Source organism: Hippichthys cyanospilos, chromosome 12, assembly GCF_059441005.1.
Source record: "Hippichthys cyanospilos isolate Australia breed blue-spotted pipefish chromosome 12, RoL_Hcya_1.0, whole genome shotgun sequence".
Classification (NCBI taxonomy): Eukaryota; Metazoa; Chordata; class Actinopteri; order Syngnathiformes; family Syngnathidae; genus Hippichthys; species Hippichthys cyanospilos.
Window position 1 is genome coordinate 1,122,640 of NC_142380.1, and position 27,876 is coordinate 1,150,515.

General features: G+C 46.3%; 4 protein-coding genes across 12 annotated transcripts; 1 reads left to right on the forward strand and 3 right to left on the reverse strand.

Annotated features, from left to right (window-relative positions):
- Window positions 1-730: 730 nt before the first annotated feature.
- On the reverse strand, window positions 731-2,628 carry LOC148414294 (uncharacterized). The gene is made up of 4 exons (XM_088429930.1): window positions 2,197-2,628; window positions 1,990-2,136; window positions 1,777-1,898; window positions 731-1,529 (listed from the first exon to the last, which is right to left on the reverse strand). Exons 1-4 carry the CDS (start codon window positions 2,447-2,449, stop codon window positions 738-740), a joined length of 1,314 nt encoding a protein of 437 aa, XP_088286056.1. The 5' UTR covers window positions 2,450-2,628; the 3' UTR covers window positions 731-737.
- Window positions 2,629-3,384: 756 nt separating this feature from the next.
- LOC148414295 (glutamate-rich protein 6) lies at window positions 3,385-9,096 on the forward strand. Of its 7 annotated transcripts, none has more exons than XM_088429759.1 (12): window positions 3,385-3,559; window positions 3,645-3,732; window positions 4,749-4,823; window positions 5,283-5,518; window positions 5,883-5,969; window positions 6,041-6,228; window positions 6,300-6,349; window positions 7,021-7,181; window positions 7,247-7,326; window positions 7,404-7,562; window positions 7,661-7,880; window positions 8,206-9,096. In XM_088429759.1, exons 3-12 carry the CDS (start codon window positions 4,805-4,807, stop codon window positions 8,461-8,463), a joined length of 1,458 nt encoding a protein of 485 aa, XP_088285885.1. In that variant the 5' UTR covers window positions 3,385-3,559; window positions 3,645-3,732; window positions 4,749-4,804; the 3' UTR covers window positions 8,464-9,096. The 7 variants fall into 7 exon arrangements, with proteins under 7 accessions (XP_088285885.1, XP_088285884.1, XP_088285888.1 ...); XM_088429758.1 differs by having other exon boundaries at window positions 3,385-3,545; XM_088429762.1 differs by having other exon boundaries at window positions 3,388-3,545; window positions 5,417-5,518.
- On the reverse strand, window positions 8,489-12,127 carry selenot1a (selenoprotein T, 1a). Its single transcript, XM_088429765.1, has 6 exons — window positions 11,928-12,127; window positions 10,565-10,675; window positions 10,166-10,292; window positions 9,899-9,986; window positions 9,427-9,594; window positions 8,489-9,340 (listed from the first exon to the last, which is right to left on the reverse strand). The coding sequence occupies exons 1-5, from the start codon at window positions 12,065-12,067 to the stop codon at window positions 9,470-9,472; spliced, it is 591 nt and encodes a 196-aa protein (XP_088285891.1). The 5' UTR covers window positions 12,068-12,127; the 3' UTR covers window positions 8,489-9,340; window positions 9,427-9,469.
- A 371-nt stretch (window positions 12,128-12,498) lies between these two features.
- On the reverse strand, window positions 12,499-20,022 carry LOC148414297 (kinesin-like protein KIF2C). 3 transcript variants are annotated; one of them, XM_088429435.1, is made up of 23 exons: window positions 18,743-20,022; window positions 18,595-18,681; window positions 18,419-18,513; window positions 18,219-18,311; window positions 17,869-17,917; window positions 17,754-17,783; window positions 17,289-17,405; window positions 16,664-16,780; window positions 16,220-16,314; window positions 16,031-16,126; window positions 15,886-15,940; window positions 15,643-15,805; window positions 15,418-15,508; window positions 15,288-15,351; window positions 14,980-15,071; window positions 14,739-14,881; window positions 14,342-14,555; window positions 14,164-14,274; window positions 13,458-13,525; window positions 13,282-13,360; window positions 13,090-13,170; window positions 12,807-12,918; window positions 12,499-12,687 (listed from the first exon to the last, which is right to left on the reverse strand). In XM_088429435.1, the coding sequence occupies exons 2-23, from the start codon at window positions 18,653-18,655 to the stop codon at window positions 12,629-12,631; spliced, it is 2,085 nt and encodes a 694-aa protein (XP_088285561.1). In that variant the 5' UTR covers window positions 18,656-18,681; window positions 18,743-20,022; the 3' UTR covers window positions 12,499-12,628. The 3 variants fall into 3 exon arrangements, with proteins under 3 accessions (XP_088285561.1, XP_088285560.1, XP_088285562.1); XM_088429434.1 differs by having other exon boundaries at window positions 18,595-20,022; XM_088429436.1 differs by lacking the exon at window positions 17,754-17,783 and having other exon boundaries at window positions 18,595-19,577.
- Between the last annotated feature and the right edge of the window lie 7,854 nt (window positions 20,023-27,876).

Sequence of the window (27,876 nt, forward strand, 5' to 3'; positions counted from 1 at the left end):
TACCAACGCCTCGTGACTAAAAATTCCGCTTACGTAACGTCTCGGCGGAAAAATATTGTCTAGTATCGAGAAAATTCAAGAGACGAAAGGCCACAATGTTCACATGAGACAATTTCCACTCTAGAACTAACATAAAATTGACATTTGCATGCATTGTTACTGTCAAGGCATTCAATTAGGTTTGTAAAAAGAAATGTACTGTTCCTGTCATGGGATATTGTTTTCATTTACAGTTACACTATTTGTTCTCAATTTGAAAAAAAAGTACTGTTCCTATCATGGCATTCAATCAGGTTTGCATTTGAAAATTACACTTAATTTGCTCTTAATTTAAAATGTACTGTTCCTATAATGGCTTTCAATCAGGTTTGCATTTGAAAATTACACTTAATTTGCTCTTAATTTGAAATGCAGTGTTCCTATCACGGCTTTGTCAGATTTGCGTTGAAAAATGACACTTGCTCTAAATTTGACAAAAAACGTACAGTTTCTGTTAACAGCATTCCATTCAAATTCAAAAGACCTTGCATTTAAGGTTAGCTTAACCAATCCAGTAGCAACGTTACGCTTATGCGTATGAAAGAGCAACTGAAGTTTAACACAAATGTTCAACAGGACAAATGTTTGTATAAAAGTTGGTGTATGTGACAATTCCATTTCTCAAGTCAATTTTTTAAAACGTGTAAACAAGATGACAAGTGACAAAAAGACAGCTTGTTTTGAGCAATTTATTGGAGCTATTTTTGCTGATTGCCATACATAGCGGCGAGGAAGTCGTCGTAGGAGATGTAGTGCATGAGCTCCGGGCGGAACTGGTACAAGGGGCTGTACGGCAAAGGGGTGCCCCGCGTGGCCGCCTCCGCCGTCGTGGGCCGGGCCCCGTTGGTTGCGGGCCGCGTCGGAGGGGCGGGCGTGGGGAAAAGGGGAAATTCCGAGCCGGCCTCTGGCCGGGCGGGACGGCGCGGGTCCCGGCTCCCGGCTCGCGGCTGTCCCGGGAAGGGCCAGAGGGCGGGGTTGAAGAACGGGTACTGGGCCATCATCTGGGGCACCTGGTAGGGCCGAGGGAAGTTTTGCACGTATGGGACGTGGGACAGGGCGGGGTACTGGGGGGCCGGCAGCCCGAAAGTGAAGGGGTCCTGAGGAAGCGGCGGCTTCTGAAGTCCGTGGTGGGGGACGGGACTGTAATTGAACGAGGGGTCCTGAGGCATGGGGGGCTTGGCGAAGCCGGGGCGGGGGACCGGGCCGTGGGGCCACTTGGGGACCAAAGGCCACCCGGGGATGTGAGGCGCAGAATGGGGAGCCGGGGCCCTGGGCTTGGCGGGGTCACCCGGGGACAAGCGGGGCCGGCTCCCGGGGGACCCCATGCTCGGGGGGGACACCGGAGCTTTGGACGCCTCGGGCTCCGGGGTGACCGCCGGATCGCCGTGGAGCGGCCCGCTTCCCTTGGAGGCGTCGCTTGGACCGCGTTTGCCGCACACCAGGATGACGGGGACCCCCTGCCAGTACATGGGCAGCGCGTAACTGCCGGCCTTGAGGGACGCAAAAGCAACATTTCAAAAACGCTGACGGAAGGCATATACATGTCGGATAAAATAAAAAAGGGGGGGGGGGTATATGGAGAAACTAGTGGTCAATGAAATTGCAGATTTTTTACACAGTGGCCAGGATATTTAACTTAAGCTAGCTAAATATGTGCCCGCTACGGTCATTCCTGCTGCTGACTCCATACAAGGGCCTGTTTTTGTGCGAATTAATCCTCTGATGAGGGCGCATTACCTGCTGAAGCATGTAACAGCCAGCGTATGGAACATACATGAGGAAGCCCAAGGAATTTCGATGCACGTTGTAGCCACAGCTGAAAGGCACAAGGGACAGCGGCAACGGGGCCCCGTTGGGCGCTGCGCAAGCAACAAAGACAAGAAAACTCGTACGGTGACTTTTTTTTTCTCCATAATTTGTTTATCTTGTGTGCTTTGTCCAAATCTTCACCTTGCTGCACAGTCATGTAGGGTAGCCCTGGTTTCTTCACACTGAGCTTCATGTGCTCATCTCCGCACTGCAGAGCGGTCATGCGTCTCCACGAGGCCTCGTGAGTGGCGGGGGGCTGCAGCGGCACGGGGTTCATGCTCCAGCCTCCTGGTAAACATTTTTTTTAAGTTATCCCCCAAAAAAGGAAGGAAAAAAATGTTTACCCACCAGCAGAATCGGCCTGATACGCGGCTTCATCCTCCACGGAGGAGTTTGCCTTCTTCGGATCTTCTTCCAGCACCAGAGGATCCCAGTGAGGGACATTGCCAAAAACGATCTTCCCTCGCCGGAAGCCCTCGGGAACATGTTTTCTTCTGTCCGCCTTCTTCAGACGATAACAGTCGACCGTGTGCGCCAAAAAACACGCCAAAACAAGCGCAGCCGAAATCTGGCCAAAGGTAGCGCGTCGATCTTTGTGCATCTCCGCGATATATGCGTGCTAAATAAGCGGACTGCGCCATTTTTGCCTTACTTTTTGAGTAGAGCGCCACTTCCTGTTGGCGTGACGATCGCCGGCAGTGGCAACCAACCAGAAGGCTGGGTGGGCGGGCTTAGGTGATTATTCGGAAATTGGTCGCACCTGGCGGAGAGTACCGCATTAAGGGGGCGGGGGCTTGTAAGACTGTTGCATCTTGCTCGTCGTTCATATTGCATGCTTGTTGCTGTATTGAGGTTCTCCAGTAGATGGCAATATTGTCTGTTGTTGTGTATAATGTAACAATGTTGCATCCAGACATGAAGAACCGTACAAGCGTATAAAACTCCAGGAAAAATGATCAGATCAAACCTTGTACTTTATTAGACCACGATTCAACAACTACAAATATGAAATTAAATCATTAATGAATATTGATTGTAAATACATATAAATATGACATAAAAATAAACTTGAACAACTTGGGATCGTACCGTTTGTTAGTTGTACTGTTACAGCGTGACAGGCGACGGCTGCAGCAACCAATCAGAAGGCGGGGTGGGCGGGTTAAAGTGATTGATTTGAAGGTTGGTTGCACCTGGTAGCAAATTGAAGGAAGCGGAATATGAAATTATAACTCGAATGTGTATATTTTTTAAAATCAGATCCCCAAGCTCATGTGACTCGAACTCAGGTGCAAAAAGGAAAAAAAAAATGTTATCGAGACATTCCTTAAATAAAATGAAATGAATAAAATGAAGGTTAGGCGCCCGACGTGTTTTTGACCGTTATGACGTCATACTGGCGTTGATTTCCGCGTGCAGCTCTACACCACAGTTCTTACTTGCAAAAATCTCGTACTTCATCACCGTTTCAACTTTATTCCACCTATCCAAAATAACCTACGTGTGATATTCTGTTATATTATGTTGTAGTCCGCTCAAGCTGGGGAAAAAAAGGTACCAAACTAGTATTTTCAAAACTGTACATTTGTTTTTATAAAGTAGCGACCGTGAAGTCGCCATCTGCTGGAGAGACGGCGTATAACAGCCATAAATCTCAACTGAAAGAATCGCTCCCAAAGGGATCGTGACGTTTTCAGGTTAATAAATAAAAGTAGGAATTCAAGGTTTACTGTACGTCGTTTTCGACATTTTCTATTCTAGACGAGTAAAACGTGATGCCGTTTTATTTGTTTCAGGTTCAGCCACTGAAAGTGTCTCCCAGCTCCATGACAACAGAGCAAAGTTGGTCTCCTGGCTGAAACGTTCCAGAGCAGACCTCACATGGCAAGCTTGCTTCGTTTTTATTCATGCAGAATTCATTTTTGAAAAGCCGCCCTTCCATTTTTGTCAAACATGCTTCTAACCCATCCACCGGGAAGGACAACCCGTAAATAACAAATGGATTGTTCTGCAGGTTAACTTGAAAACTAAAGACAAATGATCAAACCACATGAGCTCCTCGTGAACTTCCCGCTCTACTGAGACGCCGTAGGAATTGTCGTTGCTATGGTTACACAACAGCCACCAGTAGTTCATCACCATGGTTACCGACAACAATATTGGCTGTGAAGCGTTTTTGCCCACACGCCCGGAAAGTGGGTGAGCGGACATGCGTCTTGGATGTTTTTCTAATGCGGCGCTTCTCAAATGGGGGTACGTGACATTTTAACAGCAAATTCGTTGGAACATGAAGCGGCCGCTGGTCAAATTGTGTCATTGTGATTCGTTAGCGAAACGTTGGGGGCTTTTATTTTGTTCAGCCCAAAAAGGTTTTTTTTTGCTGGCTAGGGGATACGAAGCTAAAAAAGTCCAAGAATAAACACAGATCGTCTCAATTACTGTCAAACTATCGAAGAAACGAAAAGAAAATTCTATGTTGTGCGTTTTAAACAACATGGCTCGCTAGCCTAATGCTAACGAACTAGGTAATGCCATTGATAGGCTTTTGAGGGCTGTGAAAGGAACAGTATTGTGTCCTTTTCAAATGAAGAGCAAGTTGATTGAAACATGAAGCAAAATTTTGTAGCCCTTTCTTTTGGTACGTTCTATACGGATGTGCATCGTGTTTAGTGATGCAATTTTAGCAGCAGACGAGCCAAAGTAGAACAGATGTGTCAAACTTTGATAAATTTGACATGGATGCCACAACATTTTTATAATCCAAAGGACTTTTAAATTGCCGAGACACTTACAGCATGAGGAAAACACAAACACTCCACGAAGCTACGAGATTCCGACCCAGAATTGAAGAAAAGAGCGCTTGACTCTGGTTTATTGTGCTGTGTGAAATGTGTCTCCAGGATAGGACCTTTTCACGACAAGCGGTGCGGAGCAGAAGACGAAAAAACCGAAAACGATGAGGCCCACAATTTCCAGTGAGTCTGCCCCAAATTCTCTTCACACTCATTCACTGTCAGGAAACTCGGTCAATTAGCTTATTTAACGGAAATGGACGAGGGTGCATTCGGTGCTACTTCACTCTTAAAACGACTTTTCTGGCACACAATCACCAGTAGGTGGCATCCGTGCCCCATTTTTGGTGTCGAAATGCTCTAAAATGGCTTGCAGCAACGGCGGAGCCGACGGGGCGGAGCGACATGGTGGTGCTGTAGCCGCACCCCTTGCCAGGGGCGGAGATATTTGGTGTCCAAGAGTGGGCATGGCCACTCTATGGTCCCCCCAAATTTTGATGTCATTTTTAAGGCATTTTACACGCGGTAGTCTCGGTTCCTCGATACATGCCATAAATGACCTATATTGAGCCTTATTATTAGACAAGCACAAGTCAAGGCTGTCAGCAGTGGTTGAATTGCCGAATTTGAAATATGTCTTAGAAAATGCAGTTGAAAAGTTGGAACAGGATATCTGCGAGCTCCTCCGTGACCTCAAAGACTTTGTGAGTGCAAACCGAAAAATGAAAGAATTTGATTTGGCTCACGTGAGTGACCTGAGCTCACGCTCTCATCAGGCCTTCTGTGAACCTCCCACCAACTGCATCCGAGCGGGAGTCCTGAGGTACCACCGCGAGTCGGACAACCCTCGACTCGGCACCCCGGCCAGACATTTAGAGGTAGGAACATCTTTATCCATAAAATCAATCGCACCTCCACAAGTTCTGCCAACGGCTAAGCTTGACTTGCCACCAGACAGATGCAGGGTTTTGGCGCCGTCTTGTGGTGGGATGAGGCCTACGTACATGGGACAAGGGCTGTGTTGGGAATCATTCGTTTCTAGTTTGGCTTTTCTTTTTAAAAATATTAGTATTTGTTGAGAGCAGGAAGAAGGACCAAAGTGTTGTCCGATAAAGTCAAATAAAGCACAATCTTCAAGCGATGCAGCTAGCGATGCTCATTACCAAAACGTATTTAGGATTAACCCCGAAACTGATCGTTGAGAGGAATAAGATTCATTTTCGCTCGATTTTGCGTCGGCAGCCTCCGTTGGAGTGCCCGGTGCAATGCGAATACTGCCACAGGAAGGCCATGCCCGTGCTGGAAGTGCGATGGGAAGACGAGCTGGAGGTGAGTGGAGAGCGGCGAGACGCCGGCGTTCCTAGCGTCCGACGGCGCGGCGCCTGTTCCCCGCCCCCCAGGCCGTCCCGGGGTACTGCTGCGCCCAGCGCAGGAAGCTGTGCATGGCCCTGGTGAGGACCAGGCCGGCCGAAGCCGAACTGGAGGACTTCAGCAGGCGGGGAGGAAAGACGGACCAAACGGACGCGCAGCTCGCCGGCAGGGAGAAAAAGAACGCCCGCAATTTGACGGACCTTTCGCGTGGACTCATGTGGGAAAGCCGGCCTGAAGGAAAAGCGCGGGGCGCCGCGCCGGTCTAACGGAAGCCCTTTGTCGCGTCAGGGAACTGGCGGCCTTGAAGCGAGACGCCGCGTCCCAACAGGCAGAAACTTGTGAGTGAAAACACACGTTTCGTAGAACATACACTTTGGCAAAATTCTCACTTTTATCGCAGAATTCTCGTCAGAAGTCAGATTTCCAACTTTCGACTATCTAAAGTTGGAAAAGACACTTGAAATAGCGGGGGGGGCAAGGTGATGCCAGGGGGTGTGCGGATGGCGCCAGAGAAAAGGCTTTATCTTTGTGGTGTAGTTGCGATAATATTCATTATATTCAAAAAAATACATTTTCAGTATTTTTTTTCAGGCATTTTGATGCACTTGATTTTTTTTTTTTTGTCTTAGACTAAGCGGTAACCCGTGCACTGTAAACACTAAGGGAAAGTTGGTTTGTATTGCTTTTTTTCTTTTGTTAATGCTAAAAAGGATACAGGTTTAGATAGACTGTACTTACACAGTTTTTATACATAACCTTATAGTCGAGTGGGGGGCGTCGAGTGGGGGGCGTCGAGTGGGGGGCACGGGAGAAGTTCTCTCTTTCTTGGGGGGCTTAGCAAAATATAATTGAGACGCACCGCTTGAAATCTCCCATCGAAATTGAAAGCGAGAATGCCACTAAACGTTCTCTCAACTCCACTGGCCCTAACGCGCTTGGGGCCGATTTCATCAGCGGCGCTTATTTTTGTGACGCCTTGAGCCGTAATTTTCGCGGTGCCGCCCGACAGCCACGGAAGCCAAAGTCCTGAGCTTCCGACTGACGGCTTCGGCGGAGGAGGGCGGCTGGGTGCTGAAGAACGTTGACGAGAACGTGGTGCAACTCAAACAGGACGAGAGCCAGCTCGTTTGCGACCACAAGCCGCCCCTCTTCGGCATATGTCACCAGAAGGCGAGAAAACACGCGCGCGCGCTGGCTTTCCCCCTCGCCGACTATAACCGTTTGCGCGTTGACAGGACGTGGACTTCCTCCAGAAATTTTACGCGGACGGCAGGCCCTTCCTGAGGTTGTTCCGAGACGGCTCGGCCCAGCTCTAGTAGGCGCTCGGCAAAAAGGCGCAGCGGCGTACCTTTTGGCGCGCGGCCGATCCGACGCGCGGCGTCTTCCTGGCAGTTACCCGGGAGACCTGTTGGCGCTGGTCTTCGTGGTCACCAAAGAGAAGCAGAGGATCTGCGTGGTCCTGGACAACAACCCCAAGCCGCCCAGAGCCATCCGAGCCATCTTCCAGTCGGACGGCAGGGCCACCTGTTACCACGGCAACGGAAACATATGGTAAACAGATGGTAAAAAGAAATATCGACCGTCGGCGCTTTTACTTACACCCCCCGCCGCGGGGCGACAGCCAAATGCCCGTTCTCGCCTCGCTTCAGGTTGAACCTCAACCACTCGGGCGGCCAGTGTTTGGACGAGACGGGCGCCAGGGTCCGGCGCTGGAGCTGGAAAACGCTCCCGCCGCCGCACCTGCCTCCTCTCTTCCTGTCCCTCAATAAGCACGTCGGGGTGCGCGTCCTGGGGAAGGATCAGATTTTCGTCTCCTTCCTGGCCAACGGGCAACAGGCTCGCTTTAGCGTGGGGAGCTGCAGCGCTCTGGTAACTACTAAAAAAAAAAAAATCCTTGAATTCATTTAGTAACATTGATGACTATAGACGTCAAAGATGGATTGACTCGTTTGCTGCCGCTCACGGCTCGAAAAGAAGGATGGGACTCGGGCGTCGGTTCGGTCTGCCCGCTTCTTTTATTGAAAATTATGCGGCAACAACCTCAGTTAACGCAAGATGTTAGCTGCAACAGGCACTTGACGCCAACATCCAACTGACGTCCCTCTCCTATTTCAACCAATGGCTGCGAATGTTGATTCTAGACTTCATACAGCTAAAAAAAAAGGAAAAATGTGCACCTTGCCTTTCCCTGCAGTGTAAATGCACAAAAGAGATGCCGGCCAGCGGACCTTTGCTGCTGAAGGACGAACTGTTTGTGCTGGCCGCTCGCGTCAAGATCCACCTTTGCTTCCAGCAACTCAACTGGAGTCTCCTGACGCCGCTGCACCCCAAGAGCTCGCCCAACCCCAGCATCCGCGTCTTCGGCAAGAAGCTCCTGGAGGTCAGCGCCAACGTGCTGATGAGCCAACGCGAACGGGCCTTCATCAGGGGCTGCCTCCAGGACTGCCTCTAGCGCAACGCAAAAACAGCACGCCGCCTCATAGTTACAACAGACTTTTATTCATTTTACCCTTGACTCATTCCAAGTTATGCAAATATAAAAATTACTCACAAATCAAAGCAAAAAAAAAAAAATCCCAATGTTAGTTAGACAAGATGCTTTTCTACACAGCTGAAGCTATTTTGAGAACAATAACCTTTTAGTAATTCTACAGGGTGCTCAGAAAGTCACTGTGCACTTAATTTTTTTTGAAGACATGTTCCAATATGGACTACAGGAGGGACATATGTATTCTATATTTTTAAGACGCCAATGTCTAAATGCCCGGATGATACTTTTAACTTAAAAGCCTGAAAACGAGAGCCAGCCTACTCATTTGTGTCCAGAGTGGTGGACATTTGGTAGTGTCTCGAGAGGTCACCCTTTCCCCTCCAATTATATTTCTTTTCGGTGGGGTGGAGTCAATTTTGCTGAGACAAAAGTGGAGGGAAATGAATAGGCTGGCTCAGGAAGTAGCAAACTTCACTATACTAAAGGAGGTGCACATGTACGAAAAAAAGTTCGGTTCTTAAGCGCACAGTGGCTTTGCAACCACCGTGTCCATTTGGCTCAGTGTTTGATTAAAGACTATTATGTACGCAACCATTTAAACCTCATAATTTGACTCGTGTTTTGAAAGGATCCGATGAATTAATACGAGAAAATGACCGACTGGTCGGCTGGCAGTGTGGCCATAAAGGCCGCTCCGGTGTCGGGGGCGGGGCATCTAAGGGGCGCGCCGACGTCGATGAGAGGGCGGCATCCGGTCTGCGCTTGCAGTGGTCCTGCCTTCAGCGCAGACCTTCATAAAACATCCACGTGGCAGCCCCGCGAGAGGCCCACCTCAGACCTGGAGGGGAGGGGAGGGGAGGGGAGGGGAGCAGGTTAGACGGGGACACACAGGCAAAGGGAGGAAAATGGCGACGACGTCCTTACAGGGAGCAGCTTTTGGCTGCGGCCGCACAGTTGGGGAGCGCTGTTAAGGGTGGTGGAGCGGTTTTGTGTTCATGTGAACGTTCATCTTCATTTCGTTGTCCAGGATCTGCACCAGCTGCTGCATGGAGGGCAGGTGGCCCGACTCCAGTTTGGACCAAACTGGCACATCTGCGTGCGCGCACAAAAAAAGCTGTCTTGTGGGGACACTACAGTACGGTCTAACTAGTGGTGGTAGTTCATAAAATCGGCTAAATCAATACCCAGGGTTTGCGGAGCAATCCCTGATAAAGGGGATGAGCGATCCCACTAGTTCTAATACGCAAAATTTGCCCCCAAAACAAGGAAGAATATCGGCAGCTCGGTGACGCGGCGGTTAACACCTCCGCCTCGCAGTTCAAGGACGCCGAATCAAATGTGCACACGGAGAAATACGGTAAGATTTTTTTCAGGACTTTCACAGATGAAAACTTACCATTCAATGTTATTTCAAAAGCTCCCGTGGACATCAACTGGTTTTCAATCATGTTGCTGAGAAAGAACACCATCATGCACGCATAGACCTGAAGAAAACGTTGAAAGAGGACAGCATTTAGTCGCAAGGCTTCCGACAAAAACGACGTGAGCCCGAGGCTAATTAAATCTCGTGGGGCTCCAAGCGTACTTGGCATGCAACACCTTCTTGGGTCAACACCCACGAGGATGCGCGCCAAGTCTCCAAAATAGCACAACAATAAGGCACCTTATTTCCCTGGCCCCACTCCCAGACCCCCGGGGCTTGCACGCCAAAGAGGGCAAAAGGATCCTTGCCAATAATGATCATCCCGATCACCAGCAGTTTGAAGACGGACAGGAAGGAAGCGATGTGCCTGCGGGACAACAAACACCTTTCACGCGTGTCCAACAACATTTTTCAAGAGGTCAAGTCCCCCTAATTTCAGCAAGAAATTCAATGTCAAAAGGGCATCATAACTATTATTAACTGTTAATTCACAACTAAGAATGTGCAGTTTTGTGTTAACGAGTGTGGACACTACAGCAGCTTTCGTGGGAATTTCCTGAATAATCCGGGTCCTCCTTCCAGGCAGTTTAAACAAAGCAGCTTACAAAGCGCTCCTGACTTTTGCGGATAATCTCTTACCGATAGGCGGGGATGGGAAGGTAGTTCTCCCCCTCGATGCGGATGTCTGGGTACCGCTGGTACAAGGCCTGCGTGTACTCCTCAAACACCCGCTTGTAGCCTCAGGAAATGCTGCGAGGGCACAAAAATTTGGTTTTACAAACTGTGCAGAAGGTTTTTTTTGGTCCAGTGTAAACTTTAACCTGGAAGCCTCAGAGTTAACTTCACTGCTGATCATTTGTTGACACATTTAAAGGGCTCCATGTAGCTTATGACTAACTACTATGCAAATATGGGAATGTAAAAACATGTTTATTTTACATCAACGGTATTCAAGAGACAACCATCACAAGGGGTTTTACTGATCTGATAGATCGGGGCGATATCAGCCCGAAACACAGAATCAGATGATATTGTTCTCACATTTTAGTATTTAAAAAAAATAAAAATAAAAGCCTGTATCAATCCGGGTGATGTCATATTGGCTTGGTATATGCATCAAATCTGAAGTGCAAAACTTCCTATAGGTTAATTCATACCTGGGTGCTACTTTTTTTTTTCTCTGCAACAGCAAAAACATCCTTAAGTGTAATTAACCAACGATTTCTGAAATATGCTTGTGTGTAGTGTTGATAACTAACAAGTCGTATGATTAGATGTTTATTCCTCCTCAAAAACAACTAGATAATTCCCGGGTCATTTTAAGGTAATTTGATTAGTTAAACCAACTGCATAATGAACTAGGAACGAAAAAAGCATTCAAACAAGATCAAGAAATGTTGTTTTTCAAAGGATATTGTGGCGGACACTAGGACCATGTCTCTCACCCAGTAGGCATGTCGCTAGGATCCTTTGATGCTTTGAACCTGTTGGCTTTGTCTTTGCTGTTTTGGACTTTGTTGTATCAGTTTTGTGATGGCATGCGAAGAGTAAAGATCTCCACTAGCACAGCAACGCGTGGTTTCTTCGCCTCGCCACAATATGTTAATACAGGTCTTGTCCCAAAAATACAACACTCAACATGTTAACTTTTAACTTTCAAATGGGTCATTACGACACGCAACATATGAAACCCCCCATAAAAGTACTTTTCACGGAAGTATTTAACGTATTTGTTATGATTTTACTACTGCGTTAGCGTAGGTTACTTGACAAACGCCACTTTCGTAAATTCGACTGTATCCCCAGCGTAAAGACTTTACATAATTAACCTCGTTCAGAATAAGAACGTTCTAACGAGAACATAATTATCTGGACAATTATTAACGAGTGTCACTCGAAGGTTAAGCGTCTAAAAACGATGCTAGAAAAGCGCGTTTGCAAACCGTTAGCTTTCGCCGTTTATGCTAGCTAGCGATGACTCGCCACATTTGCTCTCGCTTACCAAATCTGGAATTTCAGCAAGGGCCCCGCGGCGAACTGCATTTTCATCTTCTTCACGCCGCTGTGGTCCCCGGACGTAGCGAGGCACATCGACAAGACCCCGAGGGCGAGGACCGAGAAGCGAAACCACTTCATCGCCATTTCTTTTCCGGGTGGTGTTTGTGTGCGTGCTCCCCTCCCCACCGCGACAGAGCCACAGTGAGTGACAGTTTAATCAGATGAGCTCGCCGGTGTTTGATTGGGCACTCGTCTTCTTCTTTAGCCATTCAGGACCGTAAATGTGTTGCTTTTAGACTTTAGCGGCGTCTAGCGTTCTGGAATCTCATTGCAACAAAAACCCGCGGAGTGTAGCTGAGTGTAAATCAGACCGTTTTTTCATAATGGGGAAAAACAATTTTGACACGTTGATAGTAATTCGTTTTTTTCCCCTCTGAATTCAGAGGGACATGAAAAGCAACTTGCTCATGATATGGTTGGTGGGGAACAAGGAAGGAAGGAAGGAAGGAAGGAAGGAAGCAAGCAACCGTTCTGCAGGTTTCCAGGCCCTAAGCCATCATTCAACAGGCACAATATCCGGAAGTCAACAAGCTTTTATTAAATAAATTGCGATTAAAAGAACAGTATGATTATTTGAATGAATTTATCCAGGCAGTCATGAAAACAGGTCATTCGATTGACAAACAAAGTGATGGAATATGCAGCTCAATGGTTGAACCGCTCCCTCTCCTCCTCCAAAGCGGTCTTCAATGTCCACAGTATTTCTGTTGATAAGATTGGAGGAGGGAAAAAAAAACCAAACACATGTTTGATTGGACTTTGGTTTGATGAAATCCCAGACTTGAGTATGAGTGAATTCGAACTTGATGCGATTTACACATACCTGGTAACTTGAAGGCCTGGGAGAAGTCCATGAGTTTGGGGAGCTCTGCCTCAATGTCATACAAGGGATCCTCCATTGACTTCAACAATTCTCTACTTTTCTGGGCAAATGTCTTAAAGCACACACAAGCGGCATGACCTCTTTCAGTGTAACGGATAATAATTCTCATCTTTTAAAAAAGTCATCATTTTCTTTGTCAAATACGTTTTTGACGGAGGGTAGTCGACACCCTTGACTAGTGCTTATCTAATTTCCTCATTTCCATTATGCGCCGCAAGGCTACCTGAAGCTCTGTAAACACCTTCTCCTCCAGCTCTGCCACATGGCTTATGGCGTCATACACCGTGGCATCCGCTGGAGCGTCCTTGAACACAAAGCAAGGCGTTTAGTCCCCGCAGGTCTTTGATCCACCAAAATCTCGGCGGATGTCCACTTCTACGGCATGCGTTCGAAGCGAGCAGGCGAGCGCGCTGACCATATATGGAGAGGAGCTCGCAGGCTCCGGCGTTTTGACCTCCGCACTGGCTTTGGACTGCCCGTTCAGCTCCTTCACCCTGCCGAAACCAAACCTTTTCAGGGCGGATCCAAAAGAAGCCGGCGGACTCCGATTCGTCGGGGCGACAATCTTTGAAATATGGCTCTCAGCGTTACCTGTCAGCGTAACGTAGTGTATTCATGGTGTAATCGCAAGAAGCCATTCCCGGTGACACCGTTGCGATCTGATCAGGAGACAAGCACAAGGGAGCAGGCGATTGACTGCCATTTGAATGCGGAAGAGGAAAATCAAAGCGCAAGCTTGCTCATGACAACAAACATAGCAATTACGTAAACCATTAACAGAGCATACAAACTGTTTTCATGTAGAAGGTGCATACTAGAAGAAAAGCTACAGTAGAGGCTGGGGTTGCCTTATGCATCCACTAGATGGAGCTGTGCTAAATGCAATCAAAACAAGTCAAACTTTATCAAGCGCATAGAATAGGATCATTTTCAAGCTCCTGAGGAGCTTGCTAATGAGCTAATCTTTTGAATCAAGCGTGTTGGGGAAAGAAAAACGGAAAACATGCGGGACACCGGCCCTCGAGGACGGCAATTTAATACCTATGTCTTAAATGGTAAGTTCCCAAATCAACACAGTATGTTGGAAGTTGTTCACAGGAACAGCACATTTTTCTTTTCAAATCAAGGACAAGTTAATTGGAACATGCTGCAATTCCTATAGTGCTGGTTAGGGGTTACTGTATTTGAATGAGTTTAAACTAGGACTACAAGCTACAAACAAAGCGGGCGCCTTTTCATTGCATTTTTCTCTTTGACTGCAATGTTACGGCAGCGGCCATCCGGATGGTTTCCGTACCATGCAAGTTCTTGAATTGTGACCGATGAAGGAATCTCGGAGGACCTTGGTCAAAGTGCTCATCCTGAAAGGAATGTGATCGCTGTTCAAGCCCAGCGAACGGATGCACTCCTACGAGGTGAAAGAAACGCGGTTGGCGGGGGGGGTCGAAGCGGCGCCCGACGCGTCGGCGCGGCACCTTGAGGGCGAGGAGGCTGCGGTTGATCTCGGTGGCCTCCACCATGGTGGCGCGGTCGTTGACGCACGTGTCCGTGCCCCGCTCGTTGCCCGCCAAGTCCACCAGGGAGAACTTGCCGTGCAGCGTTCTGGCGCGGTTGTTGCGTCTCAGGACGATCTGGAGGACGGCGTGGGAGCGCGACGAGTTGGCGTTGACCGAGGTCTGACCGAATGTCCTGGGGGGGAGGGGGTGTTGTGACTCATCAGAATCGGGATTCTCATTGACTACCATTTGAAAGCCGTTCTGCTGATTCTTTTGAGACGGAAATCCTTTGGAATTGAATCAGAGACCCCGGTCGGAATCGAACGGCGAGACGCTGGAAGATTCCCGCCCCGAGCCGCCGCGGGTCGAGTCGTACCTGCAAGCGCTGCCCAGCTCGATCATCTTGATGACGTGGTCGGCCGAGGGCGCCGGGACCTCCTCCAGGCCCACCACTTGCACCTGCTGGTGTTCGTCCTGCAGCACTCGGAGCATGGTCTTTTTATTCAGCAGGTCGTACACCTGCCGTCCCCGCAAAAAAAAATCAAAATTCAAAAACCGAGGATCGAATAGAGCGCCGACCGATAAGGGAACAGATGACAAGATGCGCGATGGCTTACTTTGCCGTTGTAGATCTCAAAGAAGCTGACGTAAGCGGACAGATTGAGGCCGGCGTACTTCCTGTGATTCAGGGAGGCGAAAACGTCCTGGGCTGGGCGGGAGGAAACTTGTTTTTGCCTCACAGAATACGTTGCATAGTGCAGTTGACGATGTCTTCAGTCACATTTGCTTGCTTAAATTCTTCAATTTGGACCTCTGGATTTCAGTTCTATATGTACTTTTTACAATTCTTTTTGATTTCTCCAATTATGAAGCGATTTAAAGGGGGACAAAGCGCAAAAACGGCAGTTGGCCATTGGTGACGCACCTGCTAAGGCGTAGATTCCCTTTGCGCAGTTCTGCTGCTTGCCTGAGAAATCGCCACCCATGGTCTGCGCAAACACAAAAGCAGTCAAAGCACAAGAGCAAGTTGAAGGGGAATCCACTCAAACACTCACGTGAGTTTTGCCACTTCCCGTCTGGCCGTAGGCGAAACATGTGGCCATGCCACCTTCAAAGATGGACTTCACCAAAGGCTTGGCGGTGAACCTGGACGGCGTTAAAACAGCTAACCTAAGTGCTTATTTGGGATTAGCCAAGAAACAGCTTGAAATGTCACAACGGAAAGAGTTCAAATCAAAAAGTTTTGCATTAGTAACACTCAATAGTAACACTCAACTTACTGGTATACCAATTCATTGGTGGACGTTTCATCAAAGGAATAGTCGAAACGGAAGGTCTGGGTGTTCAAGTACTTGGTGAGGTCCACTTTTTGCTTCGGCTCGTGGACCAGCAAAGCGCCTCTCCCGGGCACCGAGATCACGTCGATCTCCCTTCTGTTCATCTCTGATACGGAGGAAAAACGTTCAAGGTTTGGGAACGGCGCTGCGGCAAACTTTTTGGCGGCCGCGTAGCTTTGCACGCACCTTGCTTGTTCAGGGGTCGTTTGCGGACGCACACGCAAATCCTGTGCGGCTCAATCTACATCAAAAAAAAAAGGAGCACTTTTTTTTTAAAGCTTTCTACAGTTGTAAAATCTTTTCTAAAGATGTCGTAGAGGCACAAGCGGACCGCATCAGTGGCCAATAACGGGATGGTTTCCATGGTCTCTCGGTATTCTTGGATCATCTCGTAGAATTTCTGGTTGGGCCGCGACGACTCCTTGAACTTTGAGAGCGAACGAAAGGAGAGAAGGTTGACTTTCACTGACGAGTTCCAATTAAGCTTCGAAGGAGGAAGTGGAAAAAATGCTGGACTAACCTTGCCCTTCTTCTTCTGCATTTCAGGGGGTTTGACAATAGACAGCCGTTTATTGGTTTTGGCCAGTTCTTGGTGACTTACACTTTTTCTTCGGGCTGAGGGACCCAGAGAAAACCACAAACATATTGACTTTTTCATTGAATAGAAACATGGCGAGCAATGTTACATTTTCTTTCATCGAGTTATCAATTTACAGCGGAATCGAAACTTTCCAGATTTTCCATACTCGTTCTTGTGGGCCCAACTGACCCACTTGCAAAGTAAAGTGGCTCGGGGGCCACATCCGGCCTGTCACAGAATTTTACGCGGCCCGCCAAATGCTATTCGTGACTGTTTCTGGCTGAAACGCGAAATTTTCAAGTTATCCTCAGCCTTGAACATTTTTTGTACCCACTGTGAACAGTTTATAGCAGCCTCTGATTTCTAAATGTGTGACGATCATACATTGAGCTGTAGATGTCGCAATCTTGCCCGAATCGACATTTTCCTTGGCGGCCTCTTGGACAAAAAGGACGGATGAATGTTTAACCTCCCTTTTCCGTCGCATCTCATTCGGAATCCCTGTGCAAGGCGACAAAATAAAAAAAATTAAAAAATAGACCAGTAAACATGTAAACCGTGAAAAGACATTTTTTTTTCTTGCTCCTCACTTATGCCAGCATTTTTCACTCATGCAAGTACTTCTAACACTAAAAAATCCTGTGAACAGAAAATGAAAAAAAAATATGCATATACAATTACTACTGATTAATGCTATTTGCTGGCCTGTGAATAATGTAAATCTGCAAATAAATGATACCAATTGAAATGGACTGGAAGAAACAAATGCGATTTGATTCATCAGTAATCTGTTTCTTTTTCCCTGCCAATCTGCATCAGCCTAAACAAATCCATGTTATTGGCGGCCTACTTCGTCCCCCAATCGTGTTTTTTTTCTTCAAATTGAATAATGTTTTAAAGAACGGGTGTCAAACCCAAGGCCCGGGGGCCAAACGTGACCCGCCACGTTCTTCTATGTGGCTCTCAAAAGCAAATCACGTGTATTTTGCCACCCCTAGTTTCAACCGACCGGAGTTCACCAGCGCCGCCGAAGACGCGAGTTCCGGGGAGATCTGCCCAGAAGCGGTTGACGCAGAGACGGAGTTTTGCGGCTGGAAGCGGTTCGTCTGTCTGGCCAGAGACCGACCTGAGAGGGAAAGAAATAAAATTGCAGCTGGGCTTGCTTTCAAGTCATTTGAGAAAGTGACGCTCCATAACACCCCCGGTTTAATGAAGCATCGGTGTTTTTGTCTGGCGCCCGTAGTTACAGAAAAGCGATTTATTCGATCAAATTTGCAAAAAAAATAAATCAGAGGTTGCCGGCTAACCGGTGTGATTTGTCTCCATTCGTGAGTGAAACAAGCAACTACCTGATATTGAACCTCTCCCGGGGTCGACCGGATTTACACCTTAATCCCACCCAGAGACGTGATAAGAGAATGAGTGATTTGCTTGAATAAGGCGGGAGAGGGGGATGGCGCACGCGCTGCCTAACCTTCCGCCAAGTCCATAGAGGGAGTGGACGCTTTTGGAGGGAAGCACGGCATTAGGTGGCACGATCCGCGACGCATAACCAGAACAAGTCAAAACGGCGGCTTTTATTTACGTACGGGGGGCCGGGCCCGGGATCCTGGATGAGCGCAGCCGACCCTCGTACTTCTATGGAAACAAAAGATGAACGCCGGGCTTTTGGTCAGTCTTTTTAAAGATCGCAATCATGATATGATGCGGTGACACTGCTGGAAAACTAAAACCGTTGAAGCCTAGAAACATGACAGCTGGGGAGGGGTGCAGAGAGAGAAAAATGTATTTCCCACTGCAGCTATTCAATCAGGTAAATACATCTGAACCCTCAAAAAAATATGACGTGGACATTAGTGTATTGACCTTGCTGCCTTGATCTTGATGGTGCTATTGGCAAAAAAAATAATATATATATATATTAAGATAATAAACATACCTTTTCTGTGGACTGAGGATGGGATTTTTCAAAGACGGATTGGACGTGGGCCTGTATCTCAGGGTTGACTTTACATAAATCGCTCAAGTCCATCTGGATTAAGGTCAAAGCAAAAACATGTTTTAAAAGTTTTTTGGGGAGAAGCCCGGATGTATCGTATTTCAAATGATGCCAGGAGGAAACGGCAGCGTTGAACCGACCTCCTTGGCCCGATGGATCTCCCCCTCGCTCCATTCCACCAAAACGATGGAGTTGACGGCGTCGGTTGACTTGACGGTGGCCCGATGGACGCGGCCTGTGTACACACGTAAGCAAGCGTCCGCTCGCACACCATAAAGGCCACAAAGTCGACATTGTAAAGAACACGGCAACTCACCGTCGCTGCGATTGATCCAAACAGAAAGTCCGACTAGAAGATCTGACAGTCTGGCTTCCATCTGCTCACCGTCAACTTCTCTCGTCGCTGTTCGATATTCGTCGTCCGTAGAATAATCACGGAATCGCCCTCCCCCCGTTTGTCTTACCTTGACTTGTTTTTGTCCCAAGTCAAACTGGGCGTTTGACGGCTAGTCAACTAACTGCCTGCTTCTTCACGAACGCCAGCCAAGATTCAAATTAAATTTATTTTCGACTTTTAAACGCGACGATTGGTCATCATTGGTGTGACGTTGTTTTGTTTTCCTTCTTCTTGCAGCAAATCAGACACAGACAAGAACGCTGTGCTTTCATAGTGCCCTCTAGTGGTTTTATGGGTTATTGTCGTCCGTTCCGGGTAAGGATATAAACATGAAAAATAGGAATAACCAACAACCCTAACATGAAAAATCACAGTTGAGTGTGTCTACGAGAAAATTTAAAAATGATGCACGAATGACAATAAGCGTAACACTATCAGCATCCGTGAACAAAGAAAACGGATGGATTTATGACTCTCATCATATTCATCATCATCTGTGAGATATAACAATTTCATAGCATACATTATGTAATGTATTATGTGTGCGTGTGTTCCAGAGAACGAAGAATGCAAAAATTACTTCACTGCCTCTCGGACAAGCCACAATAAAGGTCTGAAAGCGTACTTTTTAAAACCTTTGTGTTGAACAGCTACTAAGATGCCCATAACAGCGTTCTGCATTGTTATTATTATTATTTTTTGACCAAGAATGAGAAAAAAGGGGCAAGGCGTATCACCAAAATAAAATAGACTTCTCTGAGCGTGTAATCAAAACATTGGCGCCATCTAGCGCAACAGACGGGATATGAAAAACACAAGCTCAGAAATCGACAGTCATCTCAAAAAACAAAAACACGCGTTACGTTTCCATAAAGTCATATTAATAATACTATGCAATATTTACATTTTAAGAGTGATTTAAGTGTGAAATTCTAACTGGGTTTCAGCCGGTCTCAGCAAATGTAATTGGTGTCATTGTTTTTCTTTTCCATTTGAGAACAACTTGAATGGAAGGTAGCATTTCATTCTTGCTTTTGGTAGTTATGAGCATGTTTCTTGTTTTACGTACAGTATCTGAAAGCATTTCATTAGTATCTGTGTGTTTCAACGGTGTGGGTTAGAGCAGTCTTAGCACTTGGTTTAAAGTATTATTTTTCCATCCAAAACAACATTTCAGTAATGCGTGTAAGAAGAAGAAAAAAAATCAGTGGTATTTTACATAGTGTGCATGGGATTGTTTGAAATGGACTTGCATATCCGTCTTGTGTGAATGACAGTGACATGGCTTTCAGTAGTATGTGTGCGAGCGCCCTTGAATTGAAACTCTCCATCCTCCACAAATTGAAAACACTTTGCATTAGTCATAGGATTATAAAATGCAGGTATCCACATGCCCCCCCCCCCCTTCTCATTCCGCGGCTGACTCCCCCATGACATCAACAAGCGAAGACAGCTGGAAAATGACCCATCGTTCTCAGCGTCCGCATCCACCCCCCAAACACTCCTTTGTGTCCACACCCTCTCACCCCCCCCCCCCTCCCCCATTGACTCCACACAAGCAGGTATGTGTACACATTTCCCGCAAGTGACGCCGACATATCAAAGGTTTAATAAACAGGTCGGCGGGCCCCCCGCGCTCCCGAGCCCTTTCCTTTCCCGGCTCCCTCCCCTCAGCAGAGGATGAAAAAATAAACAGATCTCTGTGGGCTCGGACCATTTGGTGGGTCTGGCCCGCGGAAGGGTGGGTGGCCCGGGGCTGCTCGCTGTGAGGCCTGGGACGGAGCCACAAGTGTTTCCTGTGAGCTGCCCAACCCCCACTGCCTCTCCGCAACTGTCTTGGTGGGTGGCATAGCCCCCCCCACCACCCAGACCCCCCCCAGGCATCCCCACTCCCCCTCTGGTGCTCTCCTTCATGCTCCACCCCCATTTTTTTTCCCCACTTGCCGTCTACCAGCTCACAGCTTCTAACATGCCCCTAGCGGCCGTTCTTAGAATGAAAATAGTATTTAAAACAGTCTTGCGCTAAAGTAGGCACCTAACTACCGCTTGTTTTTGTTTTAAAAAAAAATCTTAAAATAAGCAAGCAAACCTAACAAAAATAAAAGCATACAATATTGAAAAAAGAAGCCACTACATCACAATTTAGCTGTAAATGTCCTCATGTTCCAATTCTTTTGCTCTTAATTTGAAAAGAAAACCATACCACCCCTGTTAGCATTGTAAAGCATTACATTGGATTTGCTCATACCTGCAGAAACCCTGTTCAAACCTCACGCACCCCCAACTCCAAAGGATGCATGTGCTGGTTTCTTTGAAGAACCTGGATGGAACCTGAGAAAATGTAAAATGAGTGTGTGTGTGGGGTGGGGTGCATCTGGCGTACATGTGCCAAAGTCAACAGATACCCGGATTTCCAGGAAGGAAACAATCATTTAGATCCTTGATCCCAGCAGAGATGACCTTAATTAAGCTGACAGCAATGGACAGCTCTTTTTACCTTGCATTTCAAAAATCACGCTTTTCCCGTGATGTGGTTCTGTGTGAAAGGCACCGACATGGAGCGGGGGGGACAAAGTTGTACTTGACCAGATTCCTGCTCATGACGAGAGAGGAGGGACGTGACACTCATGCCAGACCTGTTGTGTCGAAAACAATTTTCAGATGAAGGATTTCATCTATCAATCAGGCTTTTGAGCGCCTTAAGTCAGACTTTTTTAAATGTGGCAGTCTGCTTGTAGCCTGATTAGCAGGCGCATTAGCCGCATGCGTTGCGGCGGCTCTCAGGTGGGATTTCAGCGGAGCTTCGAGTAAGCACGTTATTAGCGTCACTTGAACCGTCCGCCATGTGTTTCCACTCATGTGCTTCAAACCCCACAAAGACGGATAAAAGCTCGCCAGCCGGCGGGTTTGAATTTCCGAGCCGCGGCGTCCGCGCTTCAACCGTTCGGCTCGCGCTGACAACATTTGAGTCGCGATCTTGCTAATGATTGCAGCGGGGGAGGAATGCGAGGATTGGAAAAGAAGCAGCGGAGGTGTTAGCGCTGCTACTTTGACGCGGTGGAAGGGGGGGACCTTTGTATCTGTTGGCCCTGAGTCTGTTTGACTGCCTGGATGTTTTCCATCTGCTTTTTTTTCCCCGCTCAATGTAAAGAAAATTGGCCGAGGCCATGGCTCTGTTCCGCTTGGCAGACTAAATAAACACACATGCGTACGTTACGTGAGCTCCGCAAACTGACAAACCACCCAGGAAGCTTGACGCGTTCGCCTGAAAAACATCAGGAAAATTTGAGGACAATTGGCTTTGACTTGTTCCGCTCTCTGGTTGGATATAGTTTTGAAATGAAGACGTACGGTGGCCCTGAAGTGCAAAACACACAAACAAAAAACTACGCAAAGAAAAAAAGGTCATGGCAAACAAAAAAGGAGTTGCATTCCAGGGCCACCGTAATTATGTGACAATTTTCTTATCCATTTTACTTACACGCCACTAGCTTGCTAACTCAGGCCTTGTCTACATGTAAGTTGTAGTTAGTCGATTTAAAAAAAAGTTGCGTCGATACGAAACTTAGTCGGTAGTGCGGTTTCAAATTTGCGTACAGGCGTGCCAAGTCGCTAGGCAGCAGTATCGTCGCCAAATTCTGTCCAATCAGAAAGAACCTCCGCCTCTGACGTGTCCAGTCAGAAAGAACCTCCGCCTCTGACGCGATTTTGGTGCGATTTTGCTATTTTGGTGCTTTAAGGGTTATGTTGACTTGATTTAAATAGCTTGGTAGCACTGACTATTTTCATAAATCTACTTCCTTTAAAATTTTGCCAAACTTTATGTCATCAAGTGAAAGCAAATATGTTAAAAGAAAACCTGTACTTTGTGCAGAGCAAAGCAACGGTGCCAACTATTGGCCTGGCATGCGTATTACAGCGTTTTCGGTCGGCTTGCATCCGCTTGTGAAACTTTCCCAAAACCAACCGGAAGGAGGAAGTGATGCTACGAGGAGGTGTGTCGACCCACCAGCAAAAAAAAAAAAAAAATCCAAATAAAAAAAAAAAAAAAACAAGCTAACATACGTGTAAGTTCCCTTTTTTAGACTCAGGCGGACCATCGGAGGGTCTCTGTCGATTCATGACCGAACCGAGCGTGCGTCCGAGCGGGCAAAGTGAGCAAACACAGCCGCGTTGCCTGGAACCTTCTCTCATTAGAGCGCATTAGTATTGGCGGCGCAGGCTGAAACGCGCCCATTTTGCTTCCAAGAGCATCATTAGAGAAAAGCTGCCACGCAGACTAAACTTACTCTTCAAACACGCGGCTTTCAACAAGAGGCCCGTTCACCTTTCCAGACGGGCCATCGAAACCCCCGGGCCAGCCGGCGGCCACCTACTACTGTACGTTTGCCCAGCTGGCAAATTTGATCCGTTTCTTGGGGTTTCATCTTGTTTATTTATTAGGTCTGCGCAGCAAAAGTGTGGTGAGAGGAGCACACACAGCTGCGCGCCACCACAGGGACGGTCTGTGTGCTCTCCTCCGGCACCCATACTTTCACATCCAAACTATTTATTTATGACATTAGTAAAACAACTTGACTACGGAAGAAGGGATAATCGCTCATTAGCCTCTTGTTTACATCGTGTTTCACTGCATCGCGGCGTTAGCTGCTTAACCCACGGCAATGATGTTGGAATTATTTCATCCACGTGGGTTAATCGTTTTCAACAGAACTTTTATAACGCAGCTAGCCTGCTAGCTAGAAAAGCGACGAAAAATCGATCTGAAAATTGAAACTCGCAGCTCTTTGCGATAAAGTAAACTACTTTTACAGACGGACTAATCATCAGTTAGAGCGTGCAAGCTAACTAGCAAGTTGGCTAACCATCTGGCTCAGGGGTGTCAATCTCGTTTTAGCCGCACGGAGGAAAATCTATTCCTGAGTGGGCCGGACCAAGGAAATCATGGTATATACGGTACAATATCATTATTAATCCTAAAACTTTGACATTACGATTAATGATGAAACATTTCAGGTTTTTCATTTATTTAAAAAAAAAATATTCTTTTTTGTCAGTCTGTTTCACCACACCTGCTCAACCCTCCTGTCAATCATCACTAAACACCATACGGAATGTTTTGAAACTAATACTATGTTAGCTAGGTAGGAAGCCAACTTGCAAGTTGACAAAAAAGGCAATTCATTTGAATGAATCGAATCTATTTATATAACTCTCTGAATTCATGTTTACATAATGTGCATAGCAACAACGGATGATGATTATTTTATCTTGAAAAACAAATATCTGAGATGCTTGTTAACAGAACTGCAATAAAAGTTCTCTAGAGCTTAGGCCAACTAGCAGTTTTGCTAATCAGCTAGCCAGCTCATTTTCTTTTCTTTGCTCTTTGTAATTAAACATAAGCACTAACATTATAACATAATGTAACATGCACCCCCGATGGAACATTATTGTTGTTTGCAATATTTTGATTCCCCAACCATTTTGAGTCATTCGAATAAACCCGGTCAGTTTCTACGACTAAAACACACCGCTGGACTTTTGTATAAAGTCTGAAATGCGCGCCAACTGCAACCGCAAGATAAATACAGCAGTAAAACGTGTCAGTGTGTTTTTTAAATTAATTCTTTTAAATGCACGGTTAGAAGATTTTCCCTCCTTTCTTTTATTAGTGACCACAGCAGAGGGGCCATCTGTTTGCTGGCACCGTGATAGGTGCAACATGTGGCCCCCAAAACGTCAACCTCCACTCACATCTTGGCTTTTTATTGCCCCTTGCCGCACCGCAGTCATGCGAGGCAAATGAGACTTTAAAAAAGGCTGACAATGTCGTATCAAGGATTCAAAATGATTTCGTGTTGGATTGTTTAATGTTTCAGGCGGCTTCCTTCCAAGTTAGCAAACGTTTGGAGAGTGTGACAATATTTACAACAGTTTTTGTTTTCATAAACAAGACTAGAAATGTACCAATGACCTCATAAACAATTGGAGATGATCTTTGTCGCGTTGAAGTTTATGCTAGAATCATTACCGCATTTTCCGCACTTCAGGACACACCTAAAAGCCTTGAATTTTCTCCAAAGCTGACAGCGCGCCTTAGAATCTGCTGGGCCTTATACGGCGCATAAACCGCAAAATTTCTTTTTTAGCCGATGAGATAATAAAATAAAGCAAATGAAGCAAATTATATGGGGGGTAAAGTGCAAAAACTATGTTTTTTTTTTTTTCAAAAGATTCTTGGATCTGTTTTTGTTTGAAATCATTTTGTAAAAACGACGCCCTTCAAAAAATTCCTATCTTTTACGCCCAAATCAAAGTACTCTGCATTTTTTTTGTGTCAGTGACAAGTCAAATGATACACAATAAGTTAACGATGAGCCAGAAAGTAAACAAGCAAAACGAAATGCTTCAGAAGCTTGAGAAGAGGAACAAAACAGACACTCAAATTAAAAGGCGGACTTTTCGACCAAAATGTGGTTGCGATATGAAAAAGATGATGAGGGATGCTACGTGTAAGTTCATTCGAATATTTTAATACATTTTACGCTTTTCGGGACCCATAGTTTTTAAGTATTGCGAGTCCCGACAGTATCCAGAGTTCAAATGAGCATTGTACGCAATTTAAACAGATTTACAAGAGGGAAATCCTTTGTTACCGTGTTGGCCTCTTGTTGCCGAGCAACTATGTGGCGCTTAGAGGGAGGAGCTTCATTTAGCCAAGCGGTCTCGCGCCCATCTTGACATTGAAGACTTTTCATGCATCCGCTGTCGAAATGTTTGGCTTCAAGGGAGTTTGAGGAACAAAAGAAGCCACGCGGTCGGCGTCAAAGAGCGTTTTGGGTTTGTCATCAAAGATGTCAGATCTCAAACTTGACACACACGCATGTGCGAAGACAAATGAAAAGGAACACCGATGCATGGTGTCAATTATAGTTATGCCAAATGAGCACAGTGAGCCTCATTGCTTCGTGGCCTGCCCCCCCCCTCACCACATGAAATGTGTGTGTGCCAGCCTAGCACTGAGCCCTCATTAGCTTTTACCAGCCCACTTGGATGTGTTTAGCGTTGCGCTCCTTCACCACACGCACGCACAAACACACGCACACACACACACCCTCGTGACTTGTCTAATTACCATTCACCGCCTTGCCTTCATTTTTTTTCTTCTTTCGAGCACCGTGTTATTATGCCACAGCTGCAATTTAAACTTCCCTAACACTTATAGAGCCCTAAACCGTAAAATCCTAAGTAGTGGCGTTATCGGTACCTGCTATTGCTAAGTACCGAGCGTATAGTCGGTCCGAAAGAGAAGGTCCCACGGACCCGGTCGGTCCCCCCGGTCGCTCTCTGTCATGCACACAATAATCCGGCGTCAGGTCTGGCCCTCGCAGTGTTATGGTTTGAACTAAACAAAGCGCTTGTAAACACTGAGGCCCTCTCATAGTTGGATTCGTGTGTAAACAGCCAGGCACAGAATGAATCAATTAAAAGGGCATTACGCCGCTTCCTGTTTATTTCAAACATGTTTACTCTGCGCCCGTCTACACGATCGGCGGATTCCTCCTCCTCCGTCTTCCTCCCGCACGCGTGCACGTATACGCAACGTCGGACCCAGATTGCAAACACCTTTCGTATCGATTTCACTTCTTCCTCGGGTGAGTGCAGGGGTGCGATCGCCGGCGCGGGAAAACAAATGAGGGGAATTTATGGAGGTGTAAAATCAAAAAGGGCAGAAGAGTTGAGCGGAATTTGTTCAAGAAGCACCACAAAAAAAAAAAAGAACCACAATGCTGACTGGATTCTTGATTTCCCAACTTTGAGGCAAGGCTCACATTTGACATATTTTACATTTGGGAAACCACAAAAGAAAACAAAAAAATCATAATCTCGTGGAAGAATATTTAATATTCTATTCTTCTGCCTGGGAACAATTGGTCACGTTTGATTTATGGATTTTCTGTCAAAAGAAAAGGCCTCAGGTTGACTTTCCTGCTGGCTTTTTGTCCAATTGTTTTCATGCTGCTTGCTTGTTGCGAAAGTACACACACCCACACAGCCGCGTACTTTTCCAAACATGCTGCGGAATGCATGTGTTTCTTTGACTAATCGGCCCTGTTAAATTCAGCTTAGAATGGCCGCTCATCCTCGGGCCACCCAATCAGCAGCCCGCACACACAATCACATTTGAAAAAAAAACAAAAAAACTCCAACCCTATGTTGTGGCTCCATTTGAAAGCGTAAAGGGAGTATGTGTCATATTTCACATGCACCTATGGGAGCTTTCGAGGCATTACGTTTGATACACTTTTCTCAGACAGAAATAAACATTTCCCACTTGAATTTTTCTAGCTAGCTAGCAAGCTTCAAAATGTGTGGTGTTTGAGGTCTGCTGCAAGTGTCGCTATCAGATGCAAACAAATTGTGCTGCTGTTGTATGAAGACAGGAATTTACAGCCTCTACCTTTCATCTACACAGGTGGGCCCAGTGTGTGTGTGCGCGCGCGCGCTTGTATATTTATGCACGAGGAAGGAAAGGATGGAAGAGATTTGTGCATGGTTCAAATTTAGGCTGATTGTGTTTGTATGTGTTGCCTTTGCGGAGGGTCTCGAGTGGGACAGTGGGAAGAAGTGTCAGGAATCAGAGCTTGTCAAACAAAAACTCACACACGCATTTCATTGCTTTGACACAAACCACTACACCCCCCCCCCCCAAGTAGGCAATTATTTTGTAGTTTTATTTTTTTAGAAAAGTTAATTAAGTTTAATACTTGATGTAAACATTTAAAAGCTTTATTAAACATCAAACATATATATACATACATATATATATATATATATATATATATATATATATATATATATATATATATACACACACACACACACACACACACACATTTTATAAATATATATGTTTTATTTTATTTATTTATTAATTTTTATTGGTCAGCCGTAACAGCTAGCAAAACAGCTAGCTTCCTCGAAGAAAGCCGATTCTTCCGTAAATGACTTGAATCCAGCCTGCGAGATGATTCTGTAAAGTATAAAAATGAGCTGAATTTTTTTACTTGAAAAACTTGAAATGTGTGAATTTGAATGTTAATGTTTGATGATTAATAGTGATGCTGTGCTTGTACTATTTTGGACAGTATTAAAAAAGAATAACACATTTGAAGTTTGGATAAAACGGTACCGTTT